Source organism: Priapulus caudatus, unplaced genomic scaffold (assembly GCF_000485595.1).
Source record: "Priapulus caudatus unplaced genomic scaffold, Priapulus_caudatus-5.0.1 Scaffold0, whole genome shotgun sequence".
In the NCBI taxonomy this organism is placed as follows: Eukaryota; Metazoa; Priapulida; class Priapulimorpha; order Priapulimorphida; family Priapulidae; genus Priapulus; species Priapulus caudatus.
Window position 1 is genome coordinate 1,533,952 of NW_014577061.1, and position 22,287 is coordinate 1,556,238.

At 45.1% G+C, this 22,287-nt stretch overlaps 1 protein-coding gene across 1 annotated transcript in view; it reads right to left on the reverse strand.

Annotated features, from left to right (window-relative positions):
- Nucleotides 1-22,287, reverse strand: part of LOC106813160 (titin-like) — a 180,648-nt gene that overhangs the window by 101,272 nt on the left and 57,089 nt on the right. Inside the window, exons 78-113 of the mRNA XM_014817590.1 lie at nt 17,650-17,822; nt 17,165-17,294; nt 16,748-16,908; nt 16,375-16,516; nt 16,022-16,223; nt 15,529-15,743; nt 15,221-15,385; nt 14,741-14,870; nt 14,217-14,389; nt 13,687-13,831; nt 13,303-13,439; nt 12,654-12,838; nt 12,118-12,232; nt 11,813-11,948; nt 11,405-11,571; nt 11,094-11,221; nt 10,418-10,677; nt 9,756-9,946; nt 9,204-9,376; nt 8,798-8,927; nt 8,409-8,590; nt 8,101-8,221; nt 7,510-7,791; nt 6,949-7,248; nt 6,355-6,657; nt 5,661-5,945; nt 4,954-5,253; nt 4,369-4,671; nt 3,868-4,149; nt 3,022-3,127; nt 2,467-2,663; nt 1,870-2,042; nt 1,535-1,664; nt 1,066-1,207; nt 776-936; nt 305-586 (exon numbers count right to left, since the gene is read on the reverse strand). Coding sequence (XP_014673076.1) covers nt 305-586; nt 776-936; nt 1,066-1,207; nt 1,535-1,664; nt 1,870-2,042; nt 2,467-2,663; nt 3,022-3,127; nt 3,868-4,149; nt 4,369-4,671; nt 4,954-5,253; nt 5,661-5,945; nt 6,355-6,657; nt 6,949-7,248; nt 7,510-7,791; nt 8,101-8,221; nt 8,409-8,590; nt 8,798-8,927; nt 9,204-9,376; nt 9,756-9,946; nt 10,418-10,677; nt 11,094-11,221; nt 11,405-11,571; nt 11,813-11,948; nt 12,118-12,232; nt 12,654-12,838; nt 13,303-13,439; nt 13,687-13,831; nt 14,217-14,389; nt 14,741-14,870; nt 15,221-15,385; nt 15,529-15,743; nt 16,022-16,223; nt 16,375-16,516; nt 16,748-16,908; nt 17,165-17,294; nt 17,650-17,822 — 6,807 coding nt within the window. The remainder of the gene's footprint in view (nt 1-304; nt 587-775; nt 937-1,065; nt 1,208-1,534; nt 1,665-1,869; nt 2,043-2,466; nt 2,664-3,021; nt 3,128-3,867; nt 4,150-4,368; nt 4,672-4,953; nt 5,254-5,660; nt 5,946-6,354; nt 6,658-6,948; nt 7,249-7,509; nt 7,792-8,100; nt 8,222-8,408; nt 8,591-8,797; nt 8,928-9,203; nt 9,377-9,755; nt 9,947-10,417; nt 10,678-11,093; nt 11,222-11,404; nt 11,572-11,812; nt 11,949-12,117; nt 12,233-12,653; nt 12,839-13,302; nt 13,440-13,686; nt 13,832-14,216; nt 14,390-14,740; nt 14,871-15,220; nt 15,386-15,528; nt 15,744-16,021; nt 16,224-16,374; nt 16,517-16,747; nt 16,909-17,164; nt 17,295-17,649; nt 17,823-22,287) is intronic.

Below are 22,287 nucleotides of genomic sequence, written 5' to 3' on the forward strand. Positions count from 1 at the left end.
CGCACGCACACACACACACGCACGCACACACACACACACACACACACACACACACACACACACACACACACACACGCGCGCGCGCTCACATACACACTCTCTCGCCTTCTCTCTGTCTGTATTTCATACCACCTATCTCCCACTCACATCTCTCTCTTTTTCTTTCGCACTCTCTCCTCTTCACCTCAATGTAACAATTCCAAAATGGTAACTCTGTAACGAATGGAGCACTGCCAATGTGAGCTTAAGTGTACGCGCCGTTACAATTTGACAATAACAGTCACAAACTAAACATCGCACTTACACACGACAGTGACTGTCGCCGTGCAAGAGTCGGTGCCGCTGTCGTTCTTGATCGTCAACTTGTAGGCGCCAGCGTCGGAACGTTGGCAGTCTTTGATGACGATATGGCTGCCGACATCCTTTGTCTTGATGACGACTCGGTTGCCGGCATAGAACGTGTTTCCTTCCAGCGACCAGACGGCCTCTGGCGGCGGTTCGCCGGCGAACGGGATGTCATACTCGATCGTCTGACCAACCTTCAGCTTAAGATCCTCCATAGCAACTTTGGTGATCTTTGGTTGGACTGTAAACACAGAGCGTTTACACGCGCGGCGTGAATTTTTCGTAAAAAAACACATATAATGTGATAAAAAATCGTCACGGTACTAATTCGGTACAGCTGCAACCATTACCGTACAGGTACCCATGAATACTGGGACATACCTAAATAGTATGGTGTAATAATATAATGGCGTGAGCGGGCAATGCTTACCATGCTTTGGCTTGATGAGAACTGTTTCCGAGGGGAGACTGGCTTCACCGGGCCCTGCCTTGTTGGCCGCGATGATCTGGAACTGGTACTCTTGCATTACCTCTACATCAGTTAGCGTTGCTTTCAGCTGCGAGGCAGGCACCGTAGTCGACTTTGTCCATCTAGATGGGAACAGTAGTAAATTAATATCTCTCACTACCAACTCACTTATTGACTACCAAGACAAGGATTCTTATTAATTACAGCAGCAGTGTAAACAATCCGCTCAACGTGCGCGACAGATAACAAACCTTGAGGAGAACTTGTCCTTCTTCTCGATGACGTAGTCAGTAACGGGGGAGCCACCGTCGGTCTCGGGAGCTGTCCAGCTTAGATCCACGCGATCTTCGTCAAAGTCGTTAACCGTCGGCCTGCCAGGCCTACCTGGCGGTTCTGCACATAGTCAACACGTCGGTTAACTGACCGCAATTATTGAAACTAAACACCTATTTGACAAAAAAAACTATTGCCGTTCTTCTTCGTTGTTAACAAATGAAATAATAACTCGTAGCGTGAACCGTTATCCGTATATATCGCATATACCGTGGTAATGCTAGACACGCACAAGCCCATGCGCTGTGTATGGGGGAGGGCTTTCACTATAGGGGGATGTCTACCATGGCGGTACCGTCTGAGTAATGAGAGTCAAGCAAAGTGTTGATTCCAAGCAAAGTATGTGGGCAACTTTTTCCGTGTGAAATAGAGACAGTGCTCGCTTACCGTACGGTGGTTTAGCTGTAACGGACTTGGATGGATGGCTAGCAGGACTCGGTCCGGCCGCGTTGACTGCATACACGCGGTACTCATACTCATGCCCGTCAATCACCGTGTCGTCTGCGAATGTCAATTCCTGAAAGCGGAAATCGACGGGGAAGTGTCACTAGAGGGCGCTTGTAGAACTGTGCACCGAGCATGGCCGTAAACTAATCTTATAGGCTTATACAGAAAATTTTGTTTTGAAATCCATGGAATAAGTCCAAAAGAGAGAAAAAAATAGAAAAAATAGAGCCGTGTAGCGCGGCCGGGAATACAGCCATGCACAGACAGTGACGCACCCTAACGAGGCTGTCATTGAGCTTCGCCCAGAGCTTGCTGCCTCTTCCCTTCCTCTCCACATCGTAGCCAGTGATCGGGCTTCCCCCGTCGCTCTCTGGCACCGTCCATTTGATGCTGATGTGGTCTCTGTCTTGTTCGGTGACGTCGGGGCGACCAGGGGCCCTCGGCTCGTCTGCAAACAACCGACGTTGATTTGTGGCGACGTCTTTCAAACTATAATACTCCATAGCTACAATCCTTGTATTATATTCCTTACATGATTACATACAATTATATTTCTTTTATGCCACCTGACTCCAGCTAAATGCCGTATGTTTCAAACCGCTTTTAGGTGATATATATATATATATATACATATATATAAATATATACATATATATTCACAAGTTTACATTAGACTAATCCTTTTATTATTTTATATTCACGGGTATATGGCTGGATGACAAATGAGCTCCTTTTGTAAATTGTTAAACTACTCGGTTGTGTAAAGATAATGAACAAATTTTCGCACGCACTTGTATTATTTTGCCTTTAAAAAATAGTGAGTACCACATATATATATATTTGTACATCTACGGGTGGGTATGATGACTCACTGTAAGGGTTCTTGGCAAGAATGGCCTTGTCCAGCGTCAAGGGTTTGGAGAGTCCGTTCTGATTCTCTGCAGACACGCGGAACAGATATTCTTTTCCTTCGGTAAGCTTCGTCACAGTAAAGTTGGTCGCCTGCACAAAGTTGTTGATGACAGACCAATGATCCTTGTCGACGTATTTCTTCTCCAATGTATAGGAGCTAGAGAAAGAATCAGTCGGGTTTATTAGTGGCTGTTACACGTGACTTATTTGTTAGTTATACATTGTAACTATGCCATGTTCGCCAGCGTATTACATGGTTACATTTATGCGACGTATAATGTGTATTTATGCGCGTAGGCATCTGCGTATTTGCAAGATACTTATGCTCTCCCACAGAGTGACGAATAGAATAACTTTCCAGGGTACTATCGCTGAGGCTTTGTGCACCGCATATCAATAATAAAACTTGATCACGTTTAATTACGAATGTAATAATGTAAATGTTTATTAACTTAATAATTTTGCAACGTTGTAAAATGAGTTGTTTCCTGCAAGTAATTTAAAGGAACACGTACACGATCTCTGCTCCGCCATCATCATCCGGAGCGTCCCACTTCACGATGCAGCTCTCCTTGGTTATATTCGACACCTTCATGGGGCCAGTCGGTGCACCAGGAACGTCTACAGACAAAATACCACAAGCTTGTTAGAAGAAGCGATATTGTCCTCAGGAAGACAATAATATCTCCACATGCTATTGTTACTACGAATTATATTGAAACCGTCAATCGTTATTGCAGAATCAACCGGTAGCCAGAACCAACTCGAACACAACCACAACCCCAACCACAGCAACAACTACAACCTAATTCCTACCGTAACCACAACCACAACCACAGCCACTACCACAACCACTACTACAACCACAACCACAACCACAACCACAACCACAACCAAAACCACAACCACAACCGAAACCCTATAACACAACCATGCACAAACACAACAGCAACCAATACCGATAACCATAGCCACAACCACGACCACTACTACGACCACAGCAACAACCACAACCAAAATCCCTACCGTAACCACAACCACAACATAAGCACTATCACAACCACCACACAACTACTACCACGAACACAACCACAACTACTGTCATTACCACAACCACAACAACTACAATGACCACAACCATTACCACGACCACGACAACGACAACTACTACGACCACATCTACTACCACAACCACAACACAACCGCGAACACGACTACAACCACAACCATAACGCAACCACAACCACAAGCACAGCGTAACAGCAAGGTGACGACATTCAGAATTAAACGACGTTTCTATAGCCACCGTTTTATGCCCACAGCGCACGTTAACAGTCGATAAACTGACAGCACGCACTCACCAGTGACGGAGACGGTGCAAGAGGCCGTGTCGTGACCCTTCTCGTTGCTGATCGTCAGTGTATGCATGCCGCTGTCCCGTCGCTCGGCGTTATTGTTGTTGAACACTGTCGACTCCGACGTTGTGCTGACGGAGTGACGGCCGACGGTCGACACCACCGTGCCGTTGATCGTCCACTTGACGTCAGGAGTCGGCTCGCCGACGTAAGGTGCCTCGAGCGAGTACTTCTGCCCGACCTTTATCTTAAGGTCTCTCAGTCCCATGCTGTTGATCTTTGGTTCGACTGCGTAGAGAGGAATTTTATGATTACAGTAGAATTATTAAGGCTTCAATGTGTTTAAATATTTTAATGTACTTTTTATTTAAATTTATTTTCATATATATGCGCGTACGTGCGCGAGTAAATGAGTGAGTGAGCGAATGAGCGAGTGCGTGGGTGTGTTCTTCATTGTACTAAATGCTAGCTAGTCATTCACTCATTACGTCAACCGCCGACACTCACTGAATCTCGGCTTGGCAGTCACGGTCTTTGACGGTTGACTAGGTTCGCCAGTGCCGGCCTTGTTCACGGCCTTCACGCGGAACTCGTAGTCTGTTCCCTGTCTCAGGTTTCTCACGGTCACTGACAACTTGTCTTCGAACGTTTCCACGGCTACCGCCCAGTTGGGGCTGAACTTCTCCTTCTTCTCGATGATGTAATGCTCGATGGGGGCGCCACCGTCTGACTCTGGTCGCTTCCACGCGAGATCCACGTGGTCGGAGTCCCAGTCTTCTGGTACAGGAGCACCAGGTGCGCTTGGCGGATCTACACATATAATAGCAGAGCATTGCGAGCGATGCGCTACAATGCTAATTATAATAACGTATAATATGAATTATACAGCTATAAGCATGAAAAGGGTTTCACTCATAGTCTCTAAGATAAAAAATATGCCATTTCCCAGTGCCTGCCTAATATGAATTGCAGCTTTCCCGCGCCCCGGTCGACGTCTATTATCGATTCAAAAAATTTTCTGGTATTTCCCGGTTCTCAGATAATTAAAATGGTCCAATATGGCCGAGTCTGAACTACATTGCTCTGTCATACCGTACGGGTTCTTGGCAAGTGTCGGCTTCTCGGTGACCAGTGGCTCCGACTCGCCCTCAGAGTTGACAGCTCGAACTTTGAACATGTACTGTTTGTTCGCCTCGAGCTTGGGCACGGGCATCGTCAGGTCGGCCGTGTGACCAACCTCGACCCACGTGGCGCGTCTGGTGTCCATGCGTGACACGTTGTAGTGTATGATCTCTGCTCCTCCGTCATCTAGCGACCTCTTCCACGTGAGAACGCAGCTCTCGTTGGTGACGTTAGACACGTTTAGCGGACCTTCTGGTGGCGAGGGTATGTCTGGGAACAAGAAGAATCATTAGGGTTAGGGTACCCCAAACGTATACTCCGCAATTTTACTCAAAATCGAAATGATTGAATTTACACTACAATTACATTATCACGCATACGCCTATTTTTCTCAAACTCTATATTATTGAAATAAAAAATACAAATACAATGCCAGTTGTTATTAGGATTAAATAAACGTGATCACCTATACCCACACTTTCTCATTCTTAATTATTAAAATTACACAACAAATACAGTTCCGGCTATTAGTATATCGTGGTGTACAAATTTATCTTCATATAACAGCGGACAAAATGGCTCACGAATCAGCTAATTGACTTTGTTGATGGATTTCCGAATGAGTTTGTGTAGGATATAAATGAGTGGCACGCACGGTAATCAAGCTGCAATCTTACCAACGACGGTGACGGTGAGACCGGCGCTGTCGCTACCGGACGAGTTCTTGATCGTCAGCACGTATTTGCCGCTGTCTGCTCTCACGCTCTTGCGAGTCTCCAGCTTCGTCGTTGTCTGGTCCGAGTTGTCGATAGATGTGCGGTCAGATAGCGTCACCGTCTTGCCATTTATGCTCCACGTGGCCTCGGGTGCCGGCTCGCCGTTGAAGCGCACGTTGATGTTGATGGGCTGGCCAACCCTCACGCGCATGTCACGCAGTCCAAGCTTGTCTATCGCCGGCGAAACTACGGGATTGAATATTGAGTGAGATGAGATCAAATACGATAACGATGATGATCTCAATTGGAATCTAACGTAATTATTGAGAGCAGTTAGAGTTCATGTTTACAATGGTAAGTAATCCGACTACGGAAGAACACAGAAAAGAGACATAAGTTGATTAGCTAAAAGTGAAAATAAACAAATTATTAAGATGCGATATATGGCATCTGACTATCATAAGATATTACCTACAATTTCAAATATCCACAACCAATCTGTGCTGTAATCGTCACATTTTTGTTTTTTCACTACGTCGTATAAATTCTTGCAATGAAAATGTCCCAATGACAACGACAATAACTGTGTTCTCTATTGAATCTTTTTTCAATACACTGATAAACAAAGACCGTGTCGAATTTCGCGTCAACTCACTGTATCTGGGTTTAGTGATGACTGGCTTCGAGGGCTCGCTCGGTTCGCCGGGTCCCGCCTTGTTGACGGCCACAACCTGGAACAGATACTCTTTGTTCTCGGACAGGCTCGGCATGGTGGCCTTCAGCTGATCTCCAGGCACCTCGAACACCTTGCTGAAGTCGAATGAGTACTTGTCCTTCTTTCGTACGATGTAGCCAGTGATCGGAGCGCCGCCGTCTCTCTGCGGTGGCGTCCAGCTAATGTCGACGTGGTCGGTGTCCCAGTCAAGCACCTGCGGTTGGCCGGGAGCTCCGGGAGGATCTGTTAGACGAGAGAGAGATCGGGCGCGATTTAAGAGCTGCCGTAATACGCGTTCCCGCAAATACTATTCGCTTTCGAAAAATTCAGATTCATAGCTCTAGTGTAGTGGAGATAGTTTGGTATTGCCCAATACTGCAACTTAGGAATAAATGGCGTCAAACTCCGTTAGGTCGCCTAATTAATAAGTCCTGACATTATTTTTATTTTTTTATTTTTAATATTTTTTATATTTTTTTAAATTATTATTATTATTATTATTATTATTATTATTGGCAATAACAATTAACTCACCGAACGGGTTTTTCGCGAGGACGGGTTTGGGTGTCTGCAGCGCGTCCGACTCGCCGATCTTGTTGACTGCTTTCACTCTGAAGTGGTATTCGTGCTTGGCCTGCAGGCCCGTCACGCCGATGCTCAGTTCCATCGTGTCCTCTACCGGCTGCCACACGTTTCTTGCCACGTCCATCTTTTCAATGCTGTAGTGCATAATGGGGGAGCCACCGTCGTCGCTCGGGGTGCGCCACCTGATGGTGCACGTCTCCTCGGCAACGTCAAACACTTCCAGTGGTCCCTTCGGCTGGGCTGGCTTATCTGTAGAGTGTAGCGCAAGGCAGTGGTTACATGCAAGAGTCACGTTAGAGTTCTTTTCCAATCGCCTTATGTAAGCACTCGGTTTTAGTTTATTGGAGTTATTTTCTCATGAGATTTCGTTTATGTGTTCAACACTAATTTATGTACGATAAATATACGGCTTCACAAACATACGCAAATGATTAGTTTCAGTGCCTAGTCATTCCAATTACGTGCGGGAGACCGGACACTTGAATGCTCGTGCGTGTGCGTGTTGCTTACCAACGACAGTTACGGTCACAGTGCAAGAGTCAGTTCCTGCCTGGTTCTTCAATGTCAACGTGTACTGCCCACCATCACTCCTCTCTGCTTTCGGTGTCAGCAACTTTGCCGTAGTGTCCGTGCTCTTGATCTGCGTTGCCAGCGATTTGACTACCTTGTTGCCATTGATAGTCCAGGTCACCTCCGGCGTGGGCTCGCCACTGATAAGCACCTCGTAGTCAATAGCCTGTCCGACCTTAATCTTCTTGTCTTCCATGCCAATTTTGTTGATCTTTGGCACAGCTGCGGGTAGCCAGAAATGAAAGGAAATTGGCAACAAAGTCATGTCAGGGTTCATTCGCTTCTTTAAAGCGTCACCGGTTAAAAAATGCGTTGGATATTTACGATTTGATACTCGAATACACTACAAGGTGTGTACGTCAGATTTATGTTATGCTTGACCTCGTGATAACTAGATAATTTGCGTTTTATAGTTCTGTCGCTCTTGGTGTGTGTGTGTGTGTGTGTGTGTGTGTGTGTGTGTGTGTGTGTGTGCGTGTGCGTGTGTGTGCACGTGTGTGGCTGCGGATTTGGGTACCAACATAGACTTACAGAACTTGGGTTTAATGAGGATGGGTTTGGACGAGTCACTGGGCTCGCCGGGACCGGCCTTGTTAACTGCAGTCACTCTGAACTCGTACGTCGTGCCTTCCTGAACATCAGTAAGCTTCACCTGCGACAGATAGCATACCTCTGGTAACGGCTATAATATCGCACCAACTGCGAGTGAGACGCGTTACAACTAGAGCAGCACGGTTGCACAACAATTGGAATGACACTGATAGGTTAAATGCAGGAATTAACCTTTAGAATTTTGTTAGTTTTTTTGGATACGGTATCAGGTTTGCATATAAACGTACGCGTAGCTCGTCTGCTGATACGCGGGCAGACTTGCTCCAATGGATGACGATTTTGTCCTTCTTCTCGATGATGTAGTCGGTGATCGGGGCGCCACCGTCGTTAACTGGAACGGTCCAGCTCAACTCGACAAAGTCTTGATCGAAATCTTCAATCTTTGGAGGACCAGGCTTGTGTGGTGGTGCTGAAAGAAATACATCATTCATGTAATAATTAATGATCGGAAACTTGATATAACCTTTACGTAGATATTGTAGTAATATATATATATATATACTCATCCGGCCACAGAAAGAGAAAAAGACCCAGTGAAAAAGGGAAATTGGGAGAAAAATAAAGAGGGAGAGAGAGAGAGACCGCAATGGCATAGTATCTTAAGTAAAACACTCACTAAATGGAGGCTTGGCAACTACGGACTTGGATGGGTGGCTGGGAGGACTGAGTCCTGCAGCATTGACAGCTACTACGCGGTACTGATACTCCAGCCCTATTGTCACTTTCTCGTCGTTGTACTTGAGATCCTGTAGGTGGAAACACAGTTCTTTAGATATATGGACACATACGCACACACGTACGCACGCACGCATATATATATATATATAATATACATACATACACATAAAATATAGACATTATAGATATATGGCCAAAATCTATAATATATATCTATATATATATATATATATATAATATACCATCAAGACAAACCAACCAAGGTTCTCCGTTATTTACCACCATGATCAAGACTACAGGACCACCTACACATGCAGATTTCTGTTCTAGATTCATCCCCGTACCTTAACCGGCGTCTTGTTGACCTTGATCCACTTAGTGCTGCTCGCTTCCTTCCTCTCCACCTCGTAGCCAGTAATCGGACTGCCGCCATCGTTGTCCGGAGCTGTCCACGTGATCTCGACGTGATGGTCGTCGTGGCTTACTATGTCGGGTTTTCCGGGTGATAGGGGCTCATCTGTGTAAAGACGCGCGGTCGTAACAACCGTATTAGTTAACACTAATCACGTAATGTTTGGTGGGTACAGATTTATTCAGTAAACATATAATAAATATATTATATATATATATAATTATATTTATAAGTAAATATAACATTACATAATACTCTGCCACTGCTAGCATTTCTTGAATTGGAAGATTTACATTCTTCTAGGAGTTGGCGATATGTTTTCGTAAGGATAAATAAATAAACCAATAAATTAATCAAATAAATAGATCAATTAAATAAAATAATTAATTAATCAATGATAATAAATAAATAAATAAATAGAAAATAGTAAACACGAATAAATAAATAAATGAATTAATTACTGAAATGTACATGTGGTGCCTACCGTATGGGTTCTTGGCGACAACCGGCTGTGAGACTAGCGGCTTGGACAGTCCGTCCTTGTTCTCGGCCATCACGCGGAACTCGTACTCGGTGCCCTGCTTTAGCTTGGGCACGGTGAACGTAGTGCCCTGCACGAAGCTGCTCACGTTTGACCAGTCCTTGCCAGTGACGCGCTTCTCCACAGTGTAGGCCCTGCATGCGCGCCGAAATCTCACGTTAGTCAGTATACAGTGCGTAGATGCGAACACATCCACACTCCGTATTTTCAATATGTAACCACATTTATGTGAACTGTTGTCCGGTGTATTTAATAAGGTAAAACATTAATGTGTTTGCCAAATAATTCAAAATTCTTGTCGAATAACAACGAAACTTTTGAAAGAGTTTTAAACATCGCGAGAAATCAAGATCGCGCTCGTAATAGAATTTTGTCATGCATCTTTATACAAATGGATTATTTCGAGTAATATACATGATCGTTTTGCGTAATGTCTTTATTTTAAACGATATATTCCTTTATACCTTTTATATTATAATCGTTATTATTGTTAGTATTATTATTATAATAATAATTATTATTATTATTATTGCATCACACGTTTTGTGACCTTTGCGACTTCTACGTCACCCTAGGTCCTGCCCCGGGTCATAACGCATACTCACACTAGAGGAGATCCGCCATCGTCCTTCGGCGCCTTCCATGCCAGCGTCACGCTGTCGCTGGTGACGTCTGACACGTCTAGTGGCGCCTCTGGTGGGGACGGTTTGTCGGTGACGGTGACGGTGGCAGACGCCGACACGCTGCCGGCCGCGTTCTTCACGGTGACGGTGTAGGAGCCGGTGTCTGCACGCTTGGCTTTCTTGTTCTCTAAATCAGACGTGCTGTCCGTGGTGTGGATCTCCATGTCGGCAGTTTCGCCGACCTGCAATAAAGGATGTCGTTAATACCGACACATGCTGTAAACGGGTTAACGAATATATGGCGTTGCAAGAAGCGCAAAAATGTTATTTCATGGCACGAATCGAAGTGATGACGTAATGGCGAAGGACCCGTTGTCAGAAACAAACTTGGTCTTAACATTAGTCTTAACATTGACTTTTTCTCGTAGACCGGACCTCCATACACTGCGTAAAAGAAACTCGGAACTTTATCAACGGTCAACGAGAACAACTTAATGCTAAGACTAATGTCAGGACTAATTTTCTTTCTGACAGCGGGCCCCAGGCGATGATATACCTCTTATAAACCCGAACCAAAATGTAGCGTGTATTAGGCGCCATATCCATAGATCCCTTCCGTTATTGTGAAGTGTATAAAATATGATAGCGTGATTCGTACCTTGTCGCCATTCGCTGTCCATGTAACCCCGGGGGCAGGCTCTCCCGTGAATGCTGCGTGTAGCGTGAAGATCTGCCCAACTCTAACGATAACGTCACGCAGACTTCCTGACTCAATCTTTGGTGCAACTGCGTGAGTGGGGAGAAGAAAAATGAGCTTAGGCTTGGTAATATTAACAAGAATCTTATAAATATTAGCAAATACCCCACTTTATGAAATTTTACAAAATCAGTGAACAATACTGGAAACATATCGGCCTGTGTGCAATACACGTCACCCTACAATGATGTAAATTTTGAGAAAATACGGACCGTTTGTAGGCTTGATAGTGACCGCCTTTGTTGCTTCACTGGGTGAACCAGGTCCTGCCTTGTTGACCGCGGTCACCCTGAATTCGTACTCGGTGCCGAGCGTCAGTGACCGCACCGTGAATTTCATGGTCTCCGCTCCAACATCGGTTACCCGGGACCAAGTTGTACTGTAGAAGAAAAAACGACGGCCGTAATGTAGTAAACGTTAGTAATGTGTTTGTGTCGTTGCGTGCTTGCGTGCTTGCGTGCGTGCACACATGCGTATATTTGTGCGTGCGGACATGTTTGTGTGCGCGCGTGCGTGCATGCGTGCACGTGTGAAAGAGTTAATCTGTTAGTAGTTGCGGGCAATAACATGTTAATCGATAGTCGATCACTAGGATAAAAGGGATATGCGAGTATAGACACCTGTATCGATCTTTCTTCTCGACGATGTAGCTTTCGATGGCAGCTCCGTTGTCGTCCTTCGGCTGTCTCCACTTAATATTGACACTGCTCTCGTCCCAATCAACGACCTTAACGTCCTGAGGGGCGTCTGGTACATCTAGGTATAGAGCGGAGGTAAAATGTGTAAACTAGCATCAGCCAGGTTTGCGGTGACACAAAGTAATGGATAGACCTGTCTGAAACAGCTCAACTTGGTTATTAGCAGTAATGATGATCACTAGAAAGTTATTCCTACAGCTGCAGCTATAAATGGCTGTTGTTCGTACCGTATGGGTTTTTGGCAAGAGTTGGCTTCTCGGTCTGCAGAGGAGAGGATTCTCCCTCTGAATTCACTGCCTTCACTCTGAAGTGGTACTCCTTGTTAGCTGTCAGGTTCTCCACCTGTATTAGAGAACAACAAATATCTATGAGACGCATGCAAAATTCTTTACCCATAGTGACGCAATCGCATTCATCTGTGGCTACCTTATAAGGAAATAGTATCTATGCTGTCTCTATGATTATGATATACCTTTCATAACTCTGATGCAAGTAATAATTTAAATCCATCTAACTCATTTAAATACCCAAATCATTTAACTTACCCCCATCCTAGTTTAGCATTAGGTTTTTTTTATTTCGAAGCAGATTGCTCTAAAGGTCACTGTTGCCGTGCCCGCAAGGTGATTCTAAACGTCGTTGATTTTCGTAGACCAACGTAGTCAGTCTAACTCTAATCATGAAGATTGTATCAGCCCACGTGAGATTGCCGCGAGCAGCATGTATATTGATCGGTCGAGGTAAATCTCTCTGGGTCGCCTACCTTGATCGTGATGGCGTGACTGATGCCGACTTCTATCCACGTGTTGCGACTGACGTCCATCTTCTCGACAATGTAGTGCAGAATCTCCGTACCGCCGTCATCCTGCGGCTCCGTCCACGACAGCATGCAGCTCTTGGCCGTCACCTTTGCGACCTCGATCGGCTTCTGCGGCGGTGACGGCTTATCTGTAACGCGACGTAATGTCGATCGTAAGTGTGCTGTCGGCGCAGCATACGTAAGCTCGCATGATTCTGCGCGGAAGGTGTGTGTGTGTGCAGATTGTGTGGTGTGTGTGTGTGTGTGTGTCGGTGGGTTGTTGTGTGTTCGCGTGTGTGTGTGTGTGTGCCTCTGCCCCCGCCTGTGTCGCCGAGCAGGCGCGATGTCTGATCCACCTTGCGACATACATCACCCTTCCCCTTCCGAGCGGTGCGTGTGTGGTTGTGTGTTGCTGTGTTGTGTGCGTGGCCGTGCCTGCTGTGTGCTACCCGTGTGTGTGTGTGTGTGTGTGTGTGTGTGTGTGTGTGTGTGTGTGTGTGTGTGTGTGCAAGTGCGCGTGCGTATGTGCGAGCGTGTGCGTGTGCGCGTGCGTGTGCGCGTGCGTGTATTTACACATTCACAATACGATCGGTAGACGGCTGTATACACGTACCAACAACTGTGATGGTGATTGTGCACGAGTCCCTGCCAGAATCATTTGTCACAGTCAGTGTGTAAGCCCCGGCATCTTCCTTTACTGTCTTCTTTATTTCTACCTTCGCCGACGTAGCTGAACTGTCAAGCTTTGTTCTGTAACATTTATCGAGACACGATACTTACCGGGTGCTTGACACTGCAATTAATCTACATTCATTAATCCATCTACGAACCAATCTCATTTGAGTTTTTAACAGATAAGAAATACATTCACATTTACCGATATGGCGCGTGCTTTCTACAGTTTAATATCGCTTTTACATTAACAAGCATACTAAACTTTCTGACATGTTAATCAGTTATCAGCGAGCGGATAGAAAGGTCGGAAGATTGCCTGTACCTGTCGGACGATCTAAGTGATTTCTTGTTGATGGTCCACTCAGATTTTGGGCTCGGTTCTCCTGTGAACCTGATGTTTATGGAGAACGGTTGGCCGGCCCGGACCTTCTGGTCGCGCAGGCCCGACTTGTCAATGCGCGGTCCAACTAAAAGTAAAAGCAAGCAACGAATAGTGCCTTAGAGATCATTGGGTCAATTACTAGCGAGTGGTGAAGTGATATATTATGAAACAAGGCTAGATTAGTAGCTCTAGAGCACAGCTTGTAAGAAATGTATTATGGACAATAGCTGTGGCGAGGAACAGAAATGGTTTAGTTTGCGATACGGTGTAGAGTAAACGTCAGCAATGTGACATAATACCATGAACTGCTAGTACGACTATCACAGTGAGATATTGCAAGATCAAAAGTAGGAAAGGAGGAACCATGGATGCGCAGAAAAAAGGATATAAGGAGTCAAGTCGTTGTCATAGGCAGAAACGTTACGGTTGCTACAGGCGCTTTAGTGGTACATTTTCGTCTGGGTACTCACCAAACCTCGCCTTGCATATAACGATGGCTGATGCGTCGCTGGCTTCCCCCGGGCCTGCCTTGTTGACGGCTTTCACCCTGAAGGTGTACTCCTGTCCTTCCTTGACATTAGTAACACTGGCCTTCAGCTGGTCGGCGGGTACCTCCAGCGTTTTTGTCCAGTCCACGCTAAACCTAATTACGCAATGATCAGTGGCTTGACTTATGAGTGATGTGACTTTAGATCATCATCGTAAAATTTCATTTACTATTTACACCGCGTTATAGAGATCCTCCTGTGTCAACCGAATGCTACATGCTTGTATTTGCTGTATATTTACTGAAATATACTTATATTAATATTACGTAAAAATACGTCAATCAATGCATAAGCGAATTTGTGTTAATAAATTCTGTTTAATTTAAATAAATTCTTCAATTCAGGTCGTTAAAATGTCTTAATCATACGTGAATTTATCGTAATTAAACGAATAAAACTATATCGTTGACGTCTGGTAGCTATATTTAGACAAACTTGACACGCACTTATCCTTGATTTCGATAATGTAGCCCGTGATGGGGGCGCCACCGTCCTTCTTCGGTTTCGTCCAGCTGATGTCGACATGGTTGACATCCCAGTCATCAATGACTGGCGTTCCGGGAGCTGATGGCTCGTCTACAGGTAGACATGCAGGATTCTCATAAAGATCGACCATTCTTAACAGTACATCTGCTCTTTTAAGCGGTATGCTTACTTTTATCTTGTTTAACTCCACCACAGATTAGAAAAAACGCACAGGACAATAGCCGAGAATTTGAATATGGTTTTAATTGGAGTTATCCAATTACCAAATCTCAAATAAAGTCTATTTCTGAACTACTTTGTCTTGCCAAAATCTCTATAATTACTGACGTGACATGGGTGCAACCAGGCAACTGCAATTCACAACTGACCAGTACACATTGTCAAAGAATTGCTTATCAATTCTAAGCCGCCGGCAGACATAGGAGGGGTTAATATTTTACCGTAGGGATTATTGGCGACAACAAAATCTTTCATGTCGAGAGTCTCCGACACGCCGATCTTGTTGTGAGCCTTCACGCGGAACTTGTAGCTGTGTTTCGCCTGTAACTTGGACACGAGGATCGTCAACTCCGCAGTCTCCTCCACGGTGCGCCAGGTACCCTTACCTACACACCAAAGACAGCACTGTCATATGCAAGGCGCTTGTATGCGAGAGAAATCAGCGTTACTGGCACTAAAATGACGCGTGTATGTTTTCGCAAACGTTACCAGTATGCTAGACGCGTTAAACGTGAATTACGTGACGTACTCGAGTCCATGATCTCGACGGTATAGTGCGTGATGGGGGAGCCACCGTCGTCCTCCGGCTTCTTCCACTTGATGGTCATGCTCTCGGCCGTGACGTCAGACGCTTCGAGTGGACCACGGGGAGCAGCCGGCTTGCCGACGACGGTCACGTCAGCCGAGGCCGTATCTGTTCCCGAGGCATTGCTCACGGTGAGCGAGTAGACTCCGCTGTCTTCCCTGCGGAACCACAACAACAGGAAGTATTATCGATAGCACCACGTTTGGATATGACAGGGGAAGCACGAAAAGAGTCCTTTATGAAGATATGGGATTTCACAGTTCACAAATTACCTATTTTGCTATATGACTTGCAAAATCGTAATTCATGGCTTGCCCGCGTCCCGCTTGACCTCTGTTCCCGAATCAAGAAACATTTATCTGGCGTTTTCCGGCTCTAATCACAAACATAAATCACAAATGGGATTCATGCCTAGCATGCCGCTAATTCTTCCTACCTCTGAGAGTTGATAGTCACTAGTCTGGTTGCCTTATCCGATGTCTTAATAGTCGTTCTATCACTTGGCTTCAGTGGTTTTCCGTTCAACGTCCAAGCAACGTCTGGGAATGGCTCGCCGCTGATTGGCACGTCGTATTCAATCGTCTGGCCAGTCTTTAGCTTCAGGTCTTCCAGAATGCCCTTACCTATTCTTGGCGCCACTGTCAATAAACACAGGGTTACATCAATTCAATTCATCTTCATTTTCGTTTCGTAGCATTTCAACAGAGTATAAACATCAGAGTTTTATAAATACAGAAACAATATACGGTTAGTTATCAAATAAGATTTCAATTAGTAATAAAGACTCACGTTTTCTTGCCTTGACCACGACGGACTTGGATGGCTGACTGGGTGCGCCGGGACCAGCCTTGTTGACAGCGATGATGCGGAACTCATACTCCTCTTTCTCCTCTATATCTGTGACTCGCGTCTGGATCGTGGTACCTGAAACCTGCGCGACAGAAATGCTGCTAATATAAGTACGGTGTTACAGTTACTCGTTGTGGTTCACAGGGGCTTTACTTTTGAGCATATATTTATTTTTTTATTCACTTATTTATTTACGCAATGGGCATAAACTAGAAGTAAGCGTTATTTTGATTCAATTTTCTTGCCGTTAACATGGACATTGAGTAATCACCTCATAGCAAAGTAATATCATTAGCACAATTTGCCTACGTACCTTGGCAACTTTGCTCCAGATTGTTGTGAACTTAGTTTTGGCCTCTATAATGTAGTCGGTGATAGGGGAGCCTCCATTATTGGATGGCGCCGTCCATGACAATTCAACGAAGTCGACGTCATAATCCATGATCTCCGGCACACCAGGCTTGTCCGGCGTGTCTAAACACAGTTGGAAAAATTGGCATTTTATGTCATAAAGGTGTCATACTAGTTGTACTAGTATATATATATATATATATATAATAAGCATGATATAGATAAACGAGTTTCTATTTCAATCATGTGCATAACTTTAGGCAAGATACGTTCGAAGTTGTTAAGTTATGATTCATTGTGATTTAAATTGACGTGAAAGGGTCAAGGAGTGTAGAGTCTATAACATTTATTGATACGAGACTAATTGGTCGAGACGTACCGAAGGGTGGTTTTGCGACCACCGACTTCGAGGCCAGGCTGGGAGGACTAATTCCAGCCGCATTCAGTGCACAGACACGGTACTCGTATTCGCGCCCATCAATGACTGTATCATCTGTGTATTCCAGCTTCTGCAGAAGACGGGAGTAAACAGTGAGAGAATTTATGCATGTATACATAATATTATAATTATATATATATATATATATATATATATATATATATATATATATAATGTTCACAAGGCTTTATATATATAAAATTTATTATTAACTTGAAAATACTCAAATGCGGTATCGTGTTATTATGATTGTCATCATCATCATTATCCTTGCTGTTTTTATTTTTACATAATTAGCGATTTGTGATTTGCTATCTAATAATGCGAACGTCAATGACAACAAGCGACAAAGCAAATCCAGACGTAAACATCCCCCCTACTGCAACAGCAAGAAGCAACTAGTATATATCGCGAGATCGTTCTACCTTAACGGGTTCTTTATTAAGTTTCGTCCATTTGTCTTTGTCCTTGTCTTTCCGCTCAATAGTGTAGCCGGTGATGCTGCTGCCTCCGTCATCAGCGGGCGGTTCCCAGGTAATGTCAATATGATCTTTGTCCTGATCCGTGATGTCAGGCCTTCCAGGCGCTCTTGGTTCATCTTTCGGATATATGAAACACGTTGTGATATTAACTAGCATCAATCGCGGAATCCTATTAGTTGCAAACAAACTAAAGTTCAGAAGATAATAAGCGTGTAATGTATAGTCAGTTATGGGCTATTTTAAGATCAATCCGACGATGTCGAAATTCATGTGATTGCATTGACACGGATTTGCATCGCCTAACCTTGAAACAGTTAGTAAGTTTTATTAAAAACCCAGCCTCCATCGATTGGTTAGAGAAAATTAAATTTCGCCTGATGCATAACGCACGTCCGCAATCCCGTATCCGCGATTACAAAATTCGAAATACTCTGAAAACCAAAAGTGTTCCAAAAGTTCGGTTTCTCTAGTTTCATGACGTTACTACTTCTATGTCTGCCCACATACGCCTGCTTACTCCTATCTCTGTCCGGATACACCTACCCACCCTACCCATGCTTACCTACGATCTACGCCTGCCCCTTACACCTGCCTACACTACGTCTACCCCTCTACACCTACCAACTCTACGCCTGCTCCCCCCTACTGCTACCTACTCTATGCCTTCCCCTCTACACCTGCCTACTCTACGTCTACCGACTGTACCGTAAGGATTCTTACATTATCATATAAAATAATAAAACTAGCATATATATAATTATAACTAATAGTATATATAAATAATTATCATATACACGTGTGTTTTGTGCATGTGTGCGTGCCGCAGCGCGTGTGTGTTTTTCGAAATAAAACCGAGTACGATAAATGTCGTAAAATATATAACATCGTATATGTTTTGCAAGACGAGCCAGGCGCCCAGGAAAAGCCGGAAATAGAAAGATTGGTCCAGCAGAAAGGCAATGCTGACGTGGGAAAGGCACCTGAATCTGACGGCGGTGCTTTCAGATCGACTATCGAGCGTATATACGATCCGAGCAAGTGAAAGAAAAGGTCCTCAGTGTGCAATGCTTGAATAGGAGCTTAGAGTCAAATTTGAAAACGTAGGTTAAGTTTAGCAGAGTATACAATCGAAGCATAGACGAGTCAAGGTATGCGTTTATTATTGCAAGTTAAAGTAATATCAAAGTAGGATCATGTAAAGAAGCGGCACACAGAAGCTAGTACAGAGTTCATAAGATAAGTAATCAGCAGATAAAAGCAAAGTGCCGGACCATTGGTCAGCCATACGTTACATGATCTTTGATTTGATCAAGTGAGGCCTACATCGCAGAGCATGCACGGCAAAGAACGTTTCGGGTAAGAGTCGAAACAGTTGCCTCTGCAACGAAATGGCCTATCACTCGCCATCACAGAGTAGACTTAAACGCAGCCGCAGAAGCGATTGAAAGCCTTGCCTTAATGCTTTTTCCTTACTGTCGCCGAACACAACCATCACGGCCCACTTACGCTAACTGCGTGACGGTTATCTCATCTGACGAAGACATTGAGATCAGATGTTGTTAGGCATCTTGGCTGTATTGCGCATTTGTGCAGACACTTTTCATGTGTAATGCGAATTGAATGTTTAATAATCCGAGCAACTGTGTACCTCACTACATCTGTTAAACGATGAATTTTATGGCATGAAAGGTTGAGAAAATAGGGCAACTAGCTTGAAATAAAGTTGGAATGCAGGCTTACCCTAATAAAGTATTCATTGCCTTTTCATAGTTTACAAAAACTGCAATATTTGTTCCGGTTACAGTGACGCCCATACATAGAGAAGGTGCCATGCAGACATGAGAGTGAAGGCAGGCAGTCCCTTCAGCTTCCGACGTGAAGGTGGGCGGCGATCCAGAACAGGGTCGTCTGGCAATACAATGTGGAATTCCAAATGCAAGGCACGGACATCGCGTCTGTAGCTTCGATTATCCCTAATATGATCTGGCGACGCGACATTATCATGTCTGCGGAGATGATGCAACACGTGCAATGAAACAAAATGCACGCAAATTCGGCTGTTGTCAATTATGCAAAACACAATCTGGTGGCGTTCTGCACAACTAAATAAGGTTGAACGAAATAGGATCAATCACGCTAAAGTCTAAAACGTTGGGTCAATATACTCTGGCTTATGATGTTTCTGATAGTTTTCTTACCTGCTTGTGCATATTGGCAAAGGCTCAGTCGTGAGTGGCGAATAACAAACATTGAAGAATTACGTATGCAGCTCCAGTACGAAACACTAGTTGGAAAAACATTTCTAAAGGAACCTATCCTTTTTGGTTACCTCGATTCGAAGCTGACTAACTCAATGAGTCGGTTCGGGTAATGCACCGACCTAAAACAGTGTCTAGTATATATATAGTGTATACGTATGATATTCAGGCCGATTACAAAGTTCGCTCTCTTTCTGTGCACTTCGTCATAGTGATAAACCAAACCTCCTAGCCACGTGTAAGATCTGTTAATGCCACCTGGCTATCGATAGAGGTTAGTGAACAAGTTTTCTCAAGCTGATATTTTGACCTAGTGCCGATATTAAACCATCACTCGCATGACGTCTAACTACGCCTGTAAATGATCGTGAAGGGTGTTTCTATGTTATTTTATTAAGTGTTTGTGTTCTTAAGTTCTTATGTTAATTAGTATGAGCCTGCTGCGACTTCCTTGCCACATAGAGCTTTTATTGGTATGCTTCGCCTCAATTGATTCAATGAGCAATGTCCTGTGACAAACTAATATAATTATCTCGTAAATCAAAATAGTTAGAAGTCAATGACAACTAAATGAAGGACGTTGAAAATATACCAATAGTATAGCAAATGCTACCACGAGCACTAGTTGTAAACGCATGTTAGGCGTTTCTTATGTATTAGTCTAAAGGTCTCTTCCATGACTCCAAGAGCTGAGATAATGCATGGGCAAATAATAGCCCTGCTGTATTGCCAGGATGAAGCATCAAGGCAGATACTGCAGGAACATATCCATAAAAAAAGGTTCCATCCAGTCCATTATTTCCTCTCCCAAAGCACACGGGTCCATGGGTTCACAGGTACTCAGTATATAGTACACAATACATAATATACAGGAGATAATGTGTGCAAATATAGGAAATCAATGAGTTTGTTTCGCCCTTTGCTTTTAAAATTGTCCTTGCACCACTGAACTTCACCCACATACACAACCCCGTACACGCCACACGCACACGCACACGCACACGCACACGCACGACGCACACGCACACGCACACGCAACACGCACACACGTCACACGCACACGCACACTGCAACAACGCACACGCACACGCAGCACGGCACAGAATTGCGCACACGTCACACGCACCGCACGCACACACGCACACGACACACGCACACGCACACGCACGCGCAACAACGCACGCACGCACGCCCACGAGCACGCACAGACGCACACAGCACACGCACACAGTCACACGGCACACGCTATAGGAAGCCACACGCACACGTAGCACGTACAGCGCCAAAACCACGCACACCACACGCACGACGCACCGCACTACGCACACGCACACGCACACGCACACAGCAACGCAACACGCACACAGCACACGCACACGCACACGCACACCACACGCACACCGCACACGCACACACACACGCACGCACGCACGCAAGCACACCGCCACACGAACACACCACTACGCCACACGGCACACCACCACGCACACCACACGCCACACGCACCACCACACGCACACGACCGCAACGACGCACACACACACACAAAACACAACACACACACATACGCGCGCATTGCATGTATTGTTGTATGCGTGTATGCCCGCATAAGCGAATTGAACGTGCGCACACGCGTGTACGTGGCGGCGCACGTGTGTACGTGCACGCATGCGTGTATGCTGTGAACTGCCACGCGTGCGTCTGTCACATCTGTGTAGCGCAGATACCTCACGTACACGCGCTGATGTAACACGTTGGACGGTACACGCGTGCGCGCACAGTACACGCGCACGTGCACATAAGGAAGAGGTCGGCCAGCACGAAGCATGGAAAATCCCAATGCACCGCCTCTCCGGTAATCCAGCCGGCCTCGTGGCATCCTTACTCTGTGACTATGACGATTCTTTGCGCCTGTACGTGCCGTACCTCGCAAATTTATATTATGCCTATATCCACCGCCCCACGCATACGCTCGCGGCGTCGATCGAGTTGGCCACTCGCAGTCTCAGTGCATGTAAACGCCTGCCAGTCATTGAACGGTTGATAGAGCGTTGGAAACTTGCCCAATTCGCCAACACAAAAGTTGGCATGTAAACGCCAGCTTAGGGTGGTACACGCACGCAGCGTACGTGGCCTCCATCGCCGCGCCCCAGGGACAACACGGGTATCAAGCACAATTACAAATATGTTTACAAACATATAAAATTCGTATACAAACATATAAAATTGAGACAAAAGCCGAATAACTTTTCCCAAGACAAACCACCATTTATCGACGCAAACTGCAACTCTCATCTCTCTCACAAAGCCGACACCCCGTGAG